This window comes from Hemiscyllium ocellatum, chromosome 7 (assembly GCF_020745735.1).
Source record: "Hemiscyllium ocellatum isolate sHemOce1 chromosome 7, sHemOce1.pat.X.cur, whole genome shotgun sequence".
NCBI classification, from domain to species: domain Eukaryota; kingdom Metazoa; phylum Chordata; class Chondrichthyes; order Orectolobiformes; family Hemiscylliidae; genus Hemiscyllium; species Hemiscyllium ocellatum.
Window position 1 is genome coordinate 45,611,166 of NC_083407.1, and position 17,747 is coordinate 45,628,912.

General features: G+C 36.8%; 1 protein-coding gene across 1 annotated transcript in view; it reads left to right on the forward strand.

The window, feature by feature from the left end:
• Positions 1 to 3,073: 3,073 nt before the first annotated feature.
• The window catches only part of cfap221 (cilia and flagella associated protein 221), a 194,242-nt gene continuing 179,568 nt past the window's right edge, over positions 3,074 to 17,747 (forward strand). Inside the window, exons 1-5 of the mRNA XM_060827750.1 lie at positions 3,074 to 3,209; positions 5,146 to 5,246; positions 8,951 to 9,037; positions 10,250 to 10,345; positions 12,410 to 12,510. Of these exons, the coding sequence (XP_060683733.1) occupies positions 3,074 to 3,209; positions 5,146 to 5,246; positions 8,951 to 9,037; positions 10,250 to 10,345; positions 12,410 to 12,510 (521 nt within the window). The remainder of the gene's footprint in view (positions 3,210 to 5,145; positions 5,247 to 8,950; positions 9,038 to 10,249; positions 10,346 to 12,409; positions 12,511 to 17,747) is intronic.

The following is a 17,747-nucleotide window of genomic DNA, read 5'->3' on the forward strand; positions in this document are numbered from 1 at the left end:
GGTAATAGAACAGTAGGCAAAATACAGTGTTAGAGCTCGAGAGAAAGTGCAGAGAAACATTTATTAAAGTGTCTGTTAACAGCAGGGTAAAAGCTGTTCTTAGACCTGGTGGTATGTATTTTCAAACTTTTGAATCTCCTGCCCAAAAGAAAAAAGTGGAAGTGGGGAGGCCACATCTTACCCATGTGGGAGAGGTCTTTGATTATGTTAGCTGCTTTCCTGAGGCAGCAGGAAGTATATACTGAGTCAATGATTGGAACGCTAGTTTGTGTGATGGACTGTGCTATGTTTACAACTCTCTGTACTTCCTTGCAGTCTTGGGCAGATCAATTGCCATACCAATATGTAATTCATCCAGATATGATGCTGATTGTGATTTGCAGCATCCACAGTTTTTTAAAAACTTTTTTTTCATGACAGAGATCAGTATGTGAATGCAAAAGATTGTCCCAGGGTGAGGGTCCCCAATTTATCATGACTCTAGATGGGTACCCCAAATTATTCAGCTCCTGGGGGAGGGGGCATGAACTGGCTCCTTTTCTTTATTCAACCTCACCTCAGTTGATTGTAACAGGACAAATTGAAAATAATCCCTTCTTTTGCAGATATCTCTCTCCCAGACCAAATTAACTTATCTTTTAAATGGAATCAATATAACCAGGCTTTCTTGGTTAGAGTGATTTGTTAATTACTAAATGTGAGCAGAAATAATAACAGAATGCACGTCCAAACACATTATAAATGAGATGTTTTCAAAAAAAAAGACAGAAATTGAAAACGGTAAAAATCAATCCTTTTATTGTTTATGGATTTGATTATAAAATATTAATAGTCGCGCAGTTGATTTCAAGATGCTTGACTTACCAGCGTTGTTGAAATTCTTTCTTTCGTGTCCTTCTGAACTGGCGTCCAGTTATCTGAACCACAGGAGAGACCAATGGATATAACCAGGCTTTCTTGGGTTAGAGTGATTTGTTAATTACTAAATGTGAGCAGAAATAGTAACAGAATTAATTCCTTTAGACTTCATCCTGATCTTGGTTTTCTACTGTCCAGCATAAAGCTGCCACTGTATTTAAAGCTACAGAGCTGGGGTTGTAACGAGTTGACCGCAGAAATGTGTGTAACCTGCATACAATATCCACATCTGTAACATTATGATGAGGTCTTGACAATAGGTGTGACATATGGGGACAACCTTGCTGTTTATGTTTGTGAAATCTTTGGCTGAACTTTCTAGCCTTTGGATCACAAATTAATTACCAATGGAGCTCTCAACCTTGGAAGATGCTGGCCAATCAGGATGTTGGCCAAGAGTGAGCCTGATGTGCCTTCAGCTTATAAATGTGCTTTGTTGAGATATATTTATTCTTGAGCATTTTGGCCTGGAGTTTGCATCTATACTTTAGATAAAACTATTATTAACCTCATCGATAAAGAAGGCGAGAGGTGATGAAACTTGATACAAACCAAAGCAGATTAGATTTTTGTGAAGCTGCACGCCTAGACCTTGGAATTTTTAATGGACCCATTAACATTGGAAATTAGAGTGAATAGACTTTTTTTTTAGAATTTTGTAAGTAGTTTCAGTTGCATATTCCCATTTATTATAGCTGTCAAAATATGAGCAGATCTTTCAGAACAGGTTCTTGGGTGTGAATTGGCCTGAAACATTCTTAGATGAAAGCTTTTCATAAAATGGTTTCTTTTTTTCAGTTTTGTAGCTGAAGAGCATCAAATAGGCATGGACAAAACTCTCAGATGATCTGCATAATTATAACAGTCCTGAGTTAACTCAGCAGGACACAGATTAGAGATCTGCTATGCATTCTCTTTTCTTGTTACTGTATGAATTGTCAGCAACCTTTAGTGTCTGCATATCTGAAATGCAGAAAATCAAAATCACTGCCATGATTCTTGCTTATCCATAGGATGTAAAATTGAGGCTCTTCCAAATAGAAATCGATTAGAAATCATAAATTTTGAGCACTTATACTTATCACATTATTATTGATGATCAGAGGATTAGATAGGGTAGGCAGTGAAAGTCTTTTTCCCAGGACGTCAGCATGTACGAGGGGGCATAACTACAAATTGAGGGGTGATGGATTTAAGATAGATGTCAGGGGCAGGTTCTTTACTCCGAGAGTGGTAAGGGCGTGGAATGCCCTACCTGCCAATGTAGTCAACTCAGCCACATTAGGGAGATTTAAACAATCCTTAGATAAGCACATGGATGATTTTGGGATAGTGTAGGGGGATGAGCTAAGAATAGTTCACAGGTCGGTGTAACATCGAGGGCCGAAGGGCCTATTCTGCGCTGTATTGTTCTATGTTCTATTATTCTCATTTAAATAAAATACATTTTGAAAGGCACACTTGTTGAAAGAAGTGTTTTTGATGCTTAGTAAGTTATGCCTGTGGAACAATCTACGTTCCCGAAAAATATAGCACATTATTTGTTAACTAAAGATAAAACTAATGATAAAATCACATGGATATTTAAAACAATAGCTGCTTTTTGTAAAAAAAAAGGCTTGTTTATGTAATCAACTATATAATATCAATTTTTATTTTATTTTCTGTAAAATAATGTGAAGTGGATAATAAAGTCTGCTTGTGCCTTTTTTTTCTATCTGTGAGAATTCTTCAATGTGACTGGCTACTTACCTTGCTTGGTGACATCACAATTACCAGACATCAGAGTTCCCATCTAGCCAGAGTGAGCCTTTTGAAAAGTTGAAGTCTGTGCTACAAAGATCACAAGATTAATGTAGGAAGTTTTCTTTAAGATTAATGGTGAATAACAACATTTCATTTCCAACCTCTGAGCCATTACCCTTCCTCTTCAAATATAGGCTGGCTAAACAAGTGTCAACCAATCATCGTTGATATTTGCAGAAAAAATACATTGCACATTATTTTTTATTGCAGATTTTAAAAGAAGTACAATTCCTGATATTTGCTGAAATTGTTCATTTGAATATGTGATCATGCATCCTCAGAGAAATAACTGTTCTATCTTATCTTCTGTTCTGTGCATCAATGCAGGTTGTTTGATTGGATTTTTATTATGGAGGTGGAGAAACATGATGCTTTACAGTTCAGCAACCATGGCTTTACCTTTAAGAAGCTGACAATTTATCCAAAAGACAGATTGGTGGAGGAGTCCAAGTCTGGAAATGTGCCAAATCATTTACTGGAAACCAGTAAGTTAATACAAGCAGCTAATATAATAAAAGTTGAGAACAATCTTAACTTTGATAAATAGCAGATGTAGAAATAAAATTATAAAACAACTCACAAATATATTGTCTTCTCTTTTACTGGTGAATAACCATTTGTGTTTTAATAAGTTGATGTTTTCATGTTCACATTAGTCATAGACATTCACACTTTTTGAACCAAAAGCATTTTACTTTATGAAATGATTTGAATTGTTTTGCAGTGAATGTACACATTTTACAGGGTGGGGGAGGGGAGAATACCTCTAAAATGTTGAATTATCAGTTCAGTTGAATTAATATCTTTAAATAAGAGAAAAAAACTCTATGCACATATACTAAGTGCATTGTAAATTTTTGCTGATAATTTATTTTAGGCCATAATAACATTAGTTTCCATGAGGAATATAGGTTCAGCAATTAAAGAATTGCCCTGACATCTGTGTTATTTCAAGTCAATTTTCTTAGACAAACCTTGCTTAAATACAACCAGGGGCCACTACTACCACTAATCATGCTTTGTACACTGTGCAGTGAACAGATGATGTATAAGTGGAAAGGACAGTCCAAGAAACAGCTCAGCCTGCAAACCTGTGTTGTCACTCTCTTGAGTTGAAGATAATTGCATACTTAACTGGGCAAGCCTTTGGTAGAAACTGCAATCTTGGCTCCTGTTTTCCTGGTTCAGACTCAGAATTATTCTTAAGGTTGGGGTTCCAGTTGCCGGACTCTTGCAACCTGTTATTGGAAGGCTTTCTTAAAAAATGGATTGACTATTAGTTATTTCCCCCTATCCTTTCGCACAGTTTTAATAAAATACTGAAAGCCCTCTAGTCCTCATCCTTCCCTGTCTGCACACAACCCAGTATGTTCACTTACACAAGCCACCCATTCCTCATGCCCTTTCATACCCCATTGCCCATCCCCTTGCCTACTTATATCCCCACACAACCTTAATGTCTTCTCATTCTGCCAGTTGCTCATTATTGGCAGAGGTCATAAGCCATATTTACATGAAAAAATATTAAACTTATAACAATCTGTGAGAGTCCTCATTCATATACATAGTATAATAAACTTTCGTGAAATCCATTTGAAGTTTTAAAACTTTCATAAAATAAAAAAGCTTTTATTTAGTAGATAATCCTTAAATGGGCCCTTAAAACTGCCAATCAGAATATGAACACACCCTCCTACTCATCCCACATTGATACTTTTTGAAATTTTAAAATTTAGTTAAGCATTCCAAATGCATACAGGTGTAATAACAAACCGAGGAAAATATCAACAGTGAAATCTTTTGAACCGATTAGAACAAACTGTTGTCATATTTCGCTAAGCTATACCAGAAGGCCTTTCAATCAGTTTATCCCAGTAACATGTGTCTTTTTTAAATTCAAAGACAGTTGCAACTTTATTTTTGTTTAAAGGGATGGGGATGCAAATTACTTCAGATCATTACTCCGAACAGACCTTATCCACCTTTCATGTTCAAGAGTGTTTATTTTTCATTTCTAAATTAGTAATTTGTACAATGTGGATTAAGCTTTTGGACCAGCCAAAATGGGGCTGTTTAAACTCAGCACTAACTTCAGATGGTGTAGCTGGATTTTGGTTTCCTGTCTACGTGATTCATGCCTTGTACACCCCGCACACTAACTGAGATTTGTTAGAAATGGAAATTCTCATCCTGGTTCTGCCTTCTATTTGCCAAAGCCTCTGGAGGCACTCTGACTCCACAAAAATCTGACCCTATTTGCTGAAAGACAGATTTCACATGAGACATGTTTTTATCAAGGTTACATTATAAGGGCTGTAACTTGGAAATATGTTTTGATGTGATAACACATTTCTGGAAAAAAGTTAAAATTTACGCTTCTAGGAATTGTATTAGACTGTATTTATTCACATTTCATTGCAGAGATCTTTACCACAATACAGAGAAACAAAGTGATTGAAGCTGTCCCGGCCATATTGCATTTTGGAGGTTATGAGCTTGGAAAACATCATCAACAGATACTGGTAAGCTGAAAATTTGTGTAAGTGGAACACTTTCTCATGATGTTCCAAATGAACCCAACTCCAACGTTTTCACTACTTTTGCATGAGATAAGAAATATACAGCTGTATTTTTATAATTTCACACCTATTTGTGCCTTTTGAGTTTAGATTAGAGATTAAAGATTGCACGGTGAAATTCTAATGGCACGACTATTACAAATAATAATACATAAATAATGTATTGGATATACAGCCTTCACAATGGGGGTAATTTGGTTCTGACTTTACACAATCAATGAATATATATCATTCTTCTCTGGGGTCTTCCTCCAAAAAAATGTCTTTAATGTGGAAAATTGGGTTGTTTCCTTTCTGTACGACTAGGTCGTCAGTGGCCTCAGTGATGGCATGTTGAGGAAATCTTAAGTTTTACATTTCTCTAAACTAAATGGAGAAGCATTAATGAGCACATAATTAATTATTGAGTTAAACGACAGCATGTAGCTACAGATCCCATAGAATTCTGAGTAATATCACTCAGATGTTAATGACATGGTGTAGCAGGAAATTTAAAAAATGAATTCCAATTCTTCACCTTTTATTTGCAGATCTGGCCTTGAATCTCCCTCTCAAGAGCAATTCAATCACAGACAATCTCAATAACTGCTCATGTTCTGGTCAATAGCTCTCCTGTTCTAGTTCCATGCTTTCTAGTACTGATTCATGGAACAGCTTCAGCTTTTCACTTACAGTTATGTTTCACCAAGCTAGTTCTGTCCCTGGGATTTCTCTGAGCTCTCATCATTCTTTGTTGTATGAAACAAATACTGCTTCAGGCTTTTCAAGACCCCACTCTGAGATGTAGTGATCAATAGGTGGCACGTAGCTTCATGTGATCTACTGCAACTCCCTGAACATTTCAGAATCCCTGACTGTAGCACCTAACACCCAAATTCCTAGAATTTGGCTTGAGTGATAACAGTACCAAAGTAGCCAGCTGTACTTGACCTTTCCTCAATGAATCTCTGATATATATATATTTTCTGTAGCCTTCAGAGCAAAAAAAATCAGCATCTTTAATAAGAAATCTACTTTCTGTCTTTCTCACATACAAGTCTTCACTTTGTGTTTGCAATCTTTTGAACCACTCTTCAGTGACCAATAAGGAAACTTATAATAAGCCCCGATCTATTGGTATGCAGAATTGAATGTTGCCTCCTATCAGTACCTAGAACTGTGCGTGCTAATCGTGATTGAGTGTGCTACTAGTTGTGATTGCTGGCTTGCTCAATATGATAAAGGTCAGTGATTTCATCACAGATTCTAGAAAAATACAAAATAGTAAATCTTGATTTTTTTTAGGCTATGTCCCAGTTTTTTCACTGCAAGGTGTAGCACATACTCTTGCTTTAATCTTAACTAACTCAGTACATTGTTAATCTACCACACTCAAATGGCATCTCTCACATCCAGTTTTTCCAAATCTTACCACACACCATTCACTAAAACCTCACCACTCATGGAATATCCTAGATTTCACCAGCATTCTTTACACCCATGCAATCTTTAAAAAAGCATTGTGCAATCGTCAAGAATAGTCAGGCTTAAGATGCTCTGCGTGTTGCTGACATTTTCCTCAACATGGCAGAAGGAGGGAAATGGGAGAAAGTGAGGACTGTAGATTCTGGAGATCAGAGTCAAAAAGTGTGGTGCTGGAAAAGCACAGCCAATCAGGCAGCGTCCAAGGAACAGGACAGTTGACATTTTCAGCATAAACTCTTCATCAGCACCACACCTTTGACTCAAATGGAGGGAAATTAACATCCCATTTTGTGGGCAGGTCCTGGGGGTCCAGCTGCTTAGGGTAGCACAATTATGACTTCCCCAAGCTCCAAGATCAGGAGTGGAGGGCCACAACCCAAACTATGCCAGTTTGGTCCAATGCTGCTTCCCAGGCTACAGCACTCTCAGCCATCTGTAGGAATACCCAACATGATAGAAAGGAGGCCAATGTGCTCCTCCACTCTGCTGGTTAAGTTCCACCATCCTCTTCCCCGTATATCTCACTCACTTGATCTCTGCTACTGTACCCACTTCTCATCAAAGTTCATGCTTTACCATTCTCACTATAGCCTACAAAATGTTTCCCAAGTGCTCTCACCTCCCAACTCCTGGCACCAGCCATCCCGTGAACCCTCTGTGCTGCCTACTCAATTGCTCAGCAAACATCCCCATGGCACCAACAGTTCTAGCTTGTTGCCCACTTTCACCTCTTGTAATACATGACTCTCTCTCATTCCATGAGGAAGACAGTCAATGATAGGACACTGAAGTGTCAAGTCTGGTACTGGGTTGCCTGGCAGTTGGCTCCTCACCCGTTATGAGCAGAGAATCTTGAGTCTGACTACTCTGAACTGGTATTGGCAGCTGCTATTGACGTGCTGTGCAGGAAGCCCATGACTATCCCCTTGACTTGAAGGTCTGCTAACAGTTATGATGAGCTTCCTGCCTTTGTCTGTGCTACAAAGCAAGGCAAGGCAGCAGTTATATGATATCTGTGACTGAGGGGGCAAAGTGCTAAAAGACAAGGCAAGCCACTGCAATACATGGATGCCATAATCATCCAGGTAAGCTCAGAATGGTTGAAAGCTATGACAGCAAGTGAGGAGCCCATTAGCTGGATGCATCCCTGATGCAGAATGTCCTTGCTGCAACATTTTAATGACACCTCCCAGTGGAGTATTGAAGTGCGGAAGTATCTTGTAAGTGGATCAGAAATGTACCATGAGGGTTGTTAGAAGCTGATATATGTCAGATGTGAGTGTCTGTGGATATCGGATTTGTGTGATAGTTGCTCACATAGCATGCTCTGAGATGTTGGTGTCTGGCCATTTGAAACAAGCAGCAAATTGAAACTGTCAGGTGTTTGCTTTGTTTCTCCTTTTGGTTTTCCTGACTTTGAGTTTGTTTGGTGTGTTTGGTGAGATGGAAGGCTGAATGTTACTGAGGTGATCTGGGCTGTTAACAAGGTGTTTAACAAACAATAATCACCATCAATTAGCAACTTGCCGTTGCCTAGCAAGAACTTCACCATGCTGCTTGTGAAAAGCATAAAAGATGGAGCAAGAAATCTTGCTCTTGAGATGAGCCTGCCACATTTCTTGCCAAATTCTGCCTCACATGTTGCCATAGCCAGTTTGCACAGGTCCCTATATTATTCTCCTCATTGAACTTACATGAGAACATGCTATTCAATCCAAACAATCTGCATTGAGTTTTACTCTCCATGCAAGTTTATAATTCTACACACAGTTACCCAAGACTATTCCTAAATTTTATAAATCTTACAGTGACAACAAATTTAGCTTAGAATGCTAAATTAGAATTCCAAAAGGAAAGGAGAGAAGCTTAAGAAATTACTCACTGGATAGTTCTGAACTAGAATTGTAAGAGAATCAATTTACCAGCATTACTTTAAATTAAGAAACTAATTCATTAATACACATTAAGATACCTTCTTTAATATATTTACTGTCCACTACTGTTTCCTTGTATTGATTTCCTAATGAACTTTTGGCCCTCATAAAAGACACATCAAACATAATATGCTGTTATTCCCAACATGCCAAATTCAATAAAGAGTTACATAAGTATCATACTGTGAATATAAAAAGATATTTTAAAAACCTTAAATACAAAAGTTCTTAAATAATTTGTCTTTGCAGAAATTGGTCAATGTTTCTTCAACAATGACAAATGTTCACATCCTACCTCCTCAGACAAAGTACTTCCAAGTCAGATATATAAAGAAGGTGAGTAGTTTTGGTTTTATTCAATTGTATGTTTGTAGTGTATCTTTCCTGTGTGTCAGTTAGAGACTTTTGGAGGGAAAATTAATTTTCTTCCTCACATTGACTCTTGAATGCTTGATTTGAGATGCCTGGTCCAATTTTGTGCTTATTATTCTAATCAATCATCTTTTGAAGCAACTTTGTTATACCAGTACGTGTTTTTTCCCCTATATCTCTCCACAGAATTTTTAAGTGAGATAATATAAAGAAAGAATGATCATACTTGAAATCACTAAGTCCAGAGAACAGTTGGTTAATAGAATTTAGGTATAATGCAATCAAGGTGACAAAAATGTCTTCAGTCCTACTGGAGTTGTAGGGATTCGCAATTATCTGAAATGATATGAAGAGAGAAGCATTACATATAAGATATGAAGGAAATTGTCAAGGCAGTCAATTATCCTGAGTGGAGAACATTGGCTCTTTTGTTTTGTCACGGTGGATGAATTGAACAAAAATCATCTGAGAGCTGGGGAGCTTAATAATTCTTTTTCCTAGGACTGCAACATGATGGTGGATGTTAGCAGCAGTAAATTACACAGAAAAAAATGGTGTTGCAGGGAAATAAATTTAAAATGTGAATTTAACTAAAACAAAGTGGGTAAAGAAATTGACAAATGGGGTAGAATAGATTGAGTTTCAGGTTGGAATCATAGAAAATATGACTAAAATTACGTGAACTCAAGGGAGAAGAATTTGGTGAAGGAAGAGATTTGAGATAGATAGCTGTTTAAGTTTTTGCAGGAAAGAGGGCAGGGAAGTAAGCAATTTATTTTTTAAATGTGGTTAAGGAATTTGAGAAATATATGGAAAGTCTGGGGTTTAGCATAGTGATGGATGTTATTTTACATCATGTGATGATTAAAGTTGGATGTGGGTTAGAAAAGAGAGTGAAGTAGGAACTGTGGTGAGGGAATCTCCAATATAATCCAAAAACAGAAAAGTTGATGCATGTATAATGGAAAGAAAACTCTGTCCAATCTGATCTAAATTCTAGTCTGGCCATAGTGAAAAAAAAAGACGCACATAAAATTTACTAGAATGTACATTCTATTTAAGTATTTCTGTTTTAACAAACAAAAATTGCACAAAACAATAAAGCTGTTCTGTTCTGCACTATTAATGTATTTTAGAGTTTTAGGATACTTACATGTCTCATCATTTATCTCGTAGAATCATCTAGTTCCTGGAATGTCATTTAATGTTACCGTCAATTTCTGTCCAAACGAATGGCGATATTATTATGACAGTATTCGTATTCATTGTAAGGTGAGTTTTAAAATTATTTTCCATTGATGTCTCTTGTACAGATGAAAATAATGTTAATGTAGTCTTGCATTCACTTTTGTAGGAGTTCTAGCTGTGGACCATGCATCACATAAAAATAAATTGAAAACAAACGTGCCTAATCAATTGGATGATTTTTGATGGAATTAAACAGCTTTTCATTTAATCGTTCATGGGATGTCAGTGTTGATGGCTGGACCAGTTAGTTGCCAATCCTTAACTACCACGTGAACTGATTGGCTTGCTTGGGCTTTTTCAGACAGTAGAGACCAGGAGGGAAAACTCTGGCCATTCATCTAATTGAGGCTTCTCCACTACTTAATGCAATCTGATAATCCTCAACTTCACTTACCTGCAGTTTTCCCATAACCTTTGATTCTCTGATTAAAAATTAGTCTATCTCAGCTATTGCTGCCCTATTCAGTAAGGAATTCTACAGATACAGTACTCACAGAGAGGAATTTTTTCCTCATAACTGTCTTACTTTGAGATTACATCCTCAGATAATACATCTGGTACATCTCCAGTTTAAACAACAACAGGCATTTATCACAAGGAATCTATAAACACAGGAACAGGAGTATACCATTCAGCTCCTTGAGTCTGTTCTGCCATTCAATGAGATGTGTGACCTAATTCCACATACCTGTCTTTGGCCCATGTCCCATAATGCCTTTGTTTAACAAAAATGATCTATCTCAGATTTAAAATTAACAACTACTCTAACAACCATTGCTGTTTGTGGAAGAGAGTTCCAAATGTCTACTACCCTTTGTGTGTGTTAAGTGCTTCTTAACATTTCAACTGAATATCCTGATGCTATTTCTCAGATCTGCCCCCTAGTTCTAGAATCCCTGACCAATGGAACTAGTTTATCTTTATCTACCTTGTTCTTTTCCTCTTAATATCTTGAAAACCTCATTAAGATTACTGCTTAACCTTGTTAATTCTAAAAAAAAACTTCTAAGAGTAAGGGGCAACAACTTGTCAGCATCTACCCTGTCAAATCCCCAAAAAATCTTTTGTGTTGCCATAAGATCAACTCTCATTCTTCTAAACTCCAATGAACACAGGCCCAACCTACTCAACCTCTCCTCATAAGAGCACCCAATCCTGGAATCGACCTAGCGAAGTTTTTCTGTTCTGCCACTGATACCAGTATATCATTCCTCAGATAAGGGAACCAAAACTGTTCACAGAATTCTAAGTGTGGTATAACTAGCATATATTTTAGTAAGGCTTGTATAATTTTATACTGCATTCCTTTTGAAGTAAAGGCCAACATTCTAATTGCATTTCCTGTTAATAGCTGAACCTGTGTGCTAGCTTTTTTGTGATTTATGCGTAACTATTCCAAAATTTACATGCTGTATTTTTCTGCAGTTTTTCTCCATTAGTATTCAGTTCCTTTATTCTTCCTGACAAATTACATGACGTACAGTTTCCAATATTATAATCCATCTGGCATGCTTTTACACATTTAGGGTATCCAAACATAACAAAGTGTAACAAAAAGTAATGTGAATAAAAATCATGTAGACTTACTGGGTGACGGTACAAGGGAAACATGATGTATAGTGGTTGCTAGATTACAGAGATACAACCTGTAACTAAATGTTCTTGATTCATTCCTCTTTCTTTGCTGAAGCAAACTGAAGCACAAAAAAGTTAGAAGGCAAATGTAATGATTAATATAATGATAATCATATTACTGCTGCAACATCTCCAGTTTAAATTACAACAGGCATTCTCATTGTAACTGCCGTTTGGTTGTTTTTTTGACCTTATGGCAACACAAAAGATTTTTGGGGGATTTGACAGGGTAGATGCTGACAAGTTGTTGCCCCTTACTCTTAGAATTTTTTTTAGAATTAACAAGGTTAAGCAGTAATCTTATTGAGGTTTTCAAGATATTAAGAGGAAAGGAACAAGGTAGATAAAGATAAACTAGTTCCATTTTCTAGTTTCTCCATCTTCACCTACGATATTCATTCCAACATATGACATGCATTGTAATTGTAAACAATAATTATCATACTTTTGCAGGATGATGATGCTCTACTTGTTCCCTTGCATGCTTATCCAGTTGCAAATATAGTGGAATTTCCCACTTACTTAACTGTAGGTGATGTCCCTCTTGGGCAAAGGTATGTTTACAATATTACTTTTAATGATTTATTATAGTCATTTTAACGATAATTACTGTTACTAAAGATTTTCACAATTGAAGTAAATTTTCTGCTTTTAGAGCTGGACATTACTAGCACCCAATGACATGGATCTGGTTCTCATTTATTTAGGACTAGCATCCCTTTTTGATTAATTGTTTGTGTTACCCTTGTATGTAAGGTGGTTGGCTTTTAATATACCCTTTCAGTATTAAATTTTAATTCCATTATTTGCTGAATAATAGAGTATGTCACCTTAGTTACATGGCTACAGCTATGTTCTGAAGTTGGCACATTATTCAGGGTTGTGCTTTTATAACTGATATCTCATATTCTCATATCTCATGTTCACATTCTACTCTTGTCAGCAGATATGACAAAGGAGGAAAAAATCATAAGTTTATCACTTTTATGGAGCATTCAAGTACAAAATATTTGTTCACCTGCACATTGTGAAACCTTCATTATGATAGACATATCAGATTTATTCAGCTTTTACCTCCTTTGATGTGCTTGTCTTCATGTGTTAAAAATTTTGAATGATCTTCATGAGATAAAAAAAATTTAAAATATCTGGCTCAATCTCTGAGTTGGCAACTCAAGGGCTATATATTAAGATACTCACCAAAATAATGAATATATAAGGTTTAAAATTATTTATGAGCTCTTATACTAACCTAAGAACATATGAAATAGGGGCAAATACAGGCCAAATGACTCCTCAGGCTTGCTGTACTACTCTGTTCAAGATCATAGTCATTCTTTAATCTCAATTCCCTTTCCAACTTAATCCCCAAATCTCTTGTTTAGAAGAAGTCATAATAAATTCAAAACATTAACTCTTGCTCTTTCCTAGATGCTTCCAGACCTGCTGAGTTTCTCCAACACTTTTTGTTTTCATTTACCTCAAATCCTTTATTTCCCTCATGTCCAAAAATATTTCTGTCTCAGCCTTGAATATTCTCAGTGACAAAACATCCACAGTTTCTCATGATAGAAACTTTCAAAGGTTCACAACCCTTTGAATGAAAAAAATCCTTATCTCAATCTCAATTAATTAATCTATTACCTGCTAGACTCCAGAGAGACTCTAGACTCTGCAGAAACAGAAATTTATTTCCCAGCATCTTTCCTGTCAAACCTGCTTAGAAGCTTTTCTGTTTCAGTGAATCTAAACTGTTGATATAGGCCTGTTCTGATGTTTGCTCATGGAAAGCCTGCCAAAAACACAGATATAAGTAGAATTTCTTTGTTTTGGAAAGCAATGGTGATGTAAAATTGTTTGGGTCTTTTCAAGCTCTATTCAATATGTGTGTAAAAATGGATGAGGTTGTGATATTGTAAAATGATTGGATGCCCGTTACAGGGGGCATGGTATTTTGGCTATTGTACATTGATCAATTGTACACAATTGGACTGAGGCTAGTGTGGAAAGAAATGGATGATTGTGATCTTCAATATAACAGTTTTAACTAGCAATTTATAATATTAAATGTTAAATTCCTAACCGGTGTGCAAGATTATTTTTGCGAGAAAATGGAAACTCCAACCCAAATATTTTGCATCGTTGTGTCTAAGTGTTAGTATACCATACCATCATTTTGAAATGTGTCAACATTGTCGTAGAAATTATTGCACAGAATCAGATGATTCAAACTATCGCAAACTATTCCAATTCTAGCATATTGTTGTCATGTTATACTTTGGAAAGGATTAAATTACAGGCTGTGACATTTTTAAATTTCTAGATGAAGTCAGAGTACAATGAACTCAGTTAGTCACACTCTACTTTTAAAAGGCTTTGGAGTTCTTATGTTTCAAATAACATTTATTAAATGTTCAAGATAGTTGTATTATTGATAGTCACAGGTGAGGTGCTGGAAGACTTGAGGTTGGCTAACATATGGGTAACACCTTTTAAGAAAGGTGGCAAGGAGAAGCCATGGAACTATACACCTGTGAGCCTGACATCGGTAGTAGGCAAGTTGTTGGAGGGAATTCTGAGGGACAGAATGTACATGAAAGGCAAGGACTGATTAGGGATAGTCAACATGGTTTGTGCGTGGGAAATCACAAATGTGATTGAGTTTTTTGAGGAAGTAAAAAATAGGATTGACGAGGGCAGAGTGGTAAACATGATCTTTATGGACTTTAGTCAGGCAATTGACAAGGTGCCCCATGGGAGACTGGTTAGCAAAGTTAGGTCTCATGGAACACAGGGAGAAGTAGCCATTTAGATACAGAACTGGCTCAAAGGTAGAAGACAGAGGATGGTAGTGGAGGGTTGTTTTTCAGATTGGAGGCCTGTGACCAGTGGAGTGCCACAATGATCAATGCTGGATTGACTACTTTTCATCATTTATATAAATGATTTGGATGTGATCAGATGAGCCAAAGGGCTGAGGAGTGGCAGATGGAGTTTAATTTAGATAAATGAGAAGTGCTGCAATTTGGGAAAGCAAATCTTAGCAGGACTTATATAATTAATGGTAAGGTGCTGGGGAGTGTTGCTGAACAAAGAGATCTTGGAGTGCAGGTTCATTGATCCTTGAAGTAGAGTCACAGGTAGATAGGATAGTGAAGAAGGTGTTTGGTATGCTTTCCTTTATTGGTCAGAGTATTGAGTACAGAAATTGGGAGGTCATGTTGCAGCTGTACAGACATTGGTTAGGCCACTTTTAGAATATTGCATGCAATTCTGCTCTCTTTCCTATTGGAAAGATGTTGTGAAACTTGAAAGGATTCAGAAAAGATTTACAAGGATTTTGCCTGGATTGGAGAATTTGAGCTATAAGGAGAGGTTGAATAGGCCGGGGCTGTTTTCCCTGGAGTGTCGGAGACTGAGTGTGACCTTATAGAGATTTATAAAATCATGAGGGGCATGGATAGGGTAAATAGACAAGGTATTTTCCCTGGGGTGGGGCACTCCAGAACTTGAGGGCATAGGTTTAAAGTGAGAGGGGAAAGATATAAAAGTGACCTAAGTGGCTACTTTTTCATGCAGAGGGTGGTGCGTGTGTGGAATGAGCTGACAGAGGAAGTGGTGGAGGCTTGTACAATTGCAACATTTAACGCACTTGGATGGGTATATGAATATGAAGGGTTTGGAGGGATATAAGCCAAGTGCTGGCAGGTCAGACTAGATTGGATGTAGGTTTGCTCGCTGAGCCGGAAGGTTCATTTCCAGATGTTTTGTCACCCTACTAGTCTTCACTGGGCCTCTGGGCGAAGCACTGTTGACGATTCCTGCTTTTTATTTATATGTTTGGGTTTCTTTGGGTTGGTGATGTCATTTCCTGTGGTGATGTTACTTCCTGTTTGTTTTCTCAGGGAGTGGTAGATGGGGTCAACCTGGGCTACAAATCTTCTCAAAACTCATTGGGACTAGATTGGGTTGGGATGTCTGGTCAATATGGGCGAGTTGGATCGAGGGGTCTGCTTCCGTGCTATACATGCCTATGACTCTGTGCCTCTATAACATATATCAGTGGTACATGAAATCTGCAGGGGAAATTATTATAATTTGACCATGTAGTAGCTTGCATAAAAATAATACATGGTTGTTCATTTTTTCTTTAAATTGAGAACCCTAGATGAAAAATTAGGCTAATAATTGCATTTCATTGACGATGTGAAAACAATTAATTTATTCCTTTCTGACTGAATTAACCAGGGAAATCCTGTGCTAATCTCAACTATGACAACAGCAAAGGAATAAGATTATGTTTTATGTACCATCATAATTTCAACTCTCAAATTCACACAATCTTTGAAGGTCTCCCATTGATCATTTACAAGTGTGTCTGCCAATTCCATCAATTTGGGCTTGATTCTCTTTTCAATTCATTGAAATTAGCTCTCCTCTCGTGAAATAATTTCCTGTTTAAATTTTCCTTGCCTACGCAAAAATAACCGAAAACCCAACTTTTTTTAAAATTACCAATTCCCAAATGGTCTTCAATGAAATATGTTCCCACATGCTAATTTATTGCTGGAAACTAGATCCAACACTGCATTCTTCCTCCTTGGACTAAAGTCCCAATTATTATACAGCTCTCCTGGACATGTTTCAGAAATCCCTTCGCTTTTTTTGTCTTTTATTTTCCAAGTTTATGTTCAGATAATTGATGTATTTCATTTCTATTACTCTATATACTTTGTTATTTCCTGCAATTTGCCTATAACTTGCTCAACTACCTCCTTCCTACCATATACATAAAATCATTAAGCAATCAAATGGTAACCTTTTGGTATTATGGCAAGCATAGCAGCCAATTCTCATACAGAACAAATAGTAATTAAAATGCTGTATTAATTGAGGAAGTACTGATGGCCAAGATGCAGGAGAGCTCACTGTTCTTCTTTGAATCATATCAGGAGATCTTCTGTGGTCATTTGTACCACAGCAAAATAGAAATACTTCCTCCAACAATAGGAACTTCAACTGACCAGGCTACAGGACCTTTGTTTAATATTTATCTGAAATTAACCCTTCTGAACATGAAGCACTCCTTTTGTATTGAGCCTCAGTCTAATCTATCCTGTTGTCTGAATCCAGACCATTTAACTCCAAGGGAATAATGCTACCAATTGAGCCAGAAGATTTATCAGTGGTGGCTAAAAGATGGCTCAAAAATATGTTTATGAAGGTTTTCCTGCAATTACCACTCATAATTCAATGAGATGAAAGTACAAATAGGGAGGTGTATGAACATCCAAGTTTGAAAATTAATTCAGAGAAATAGGACAAGAAAGTTGAAAAATAATATAGATAGAATTGACCAAATGAACCTATGACAGATGAAGTTTGATGAGAGCTGCAAATGTGTTGCTGGTCAAAGCACAGCAGGCCAGGCAGCATCTCAGGAATAGAGATGCTGCCTGGCCTGCTGTGCTTTGACCAGCAACACATTTGCAGCTGTGATCTCCAGCATCTGCAGACCTCATTTTTTACTCGAAGTTTGATGAGAGTCTATATGTTGACACTTTCAGATATTTTATTATTACTAAATGATGCACATGTTCATAGTTTCATTGAACTTGAATTTGATTCTACATTTAGTTATGATCCTGACAGCAGATAAATAAACCACAATAATCAACTTAAAAAAGGACCCACAAATGAAGAAACTACCAATAAAGTGTCACTTTTTATCATTTTTTTTACTTGAACATGAATCAGAACAAATGCAAATCAAATGAATTAAGAAACACAT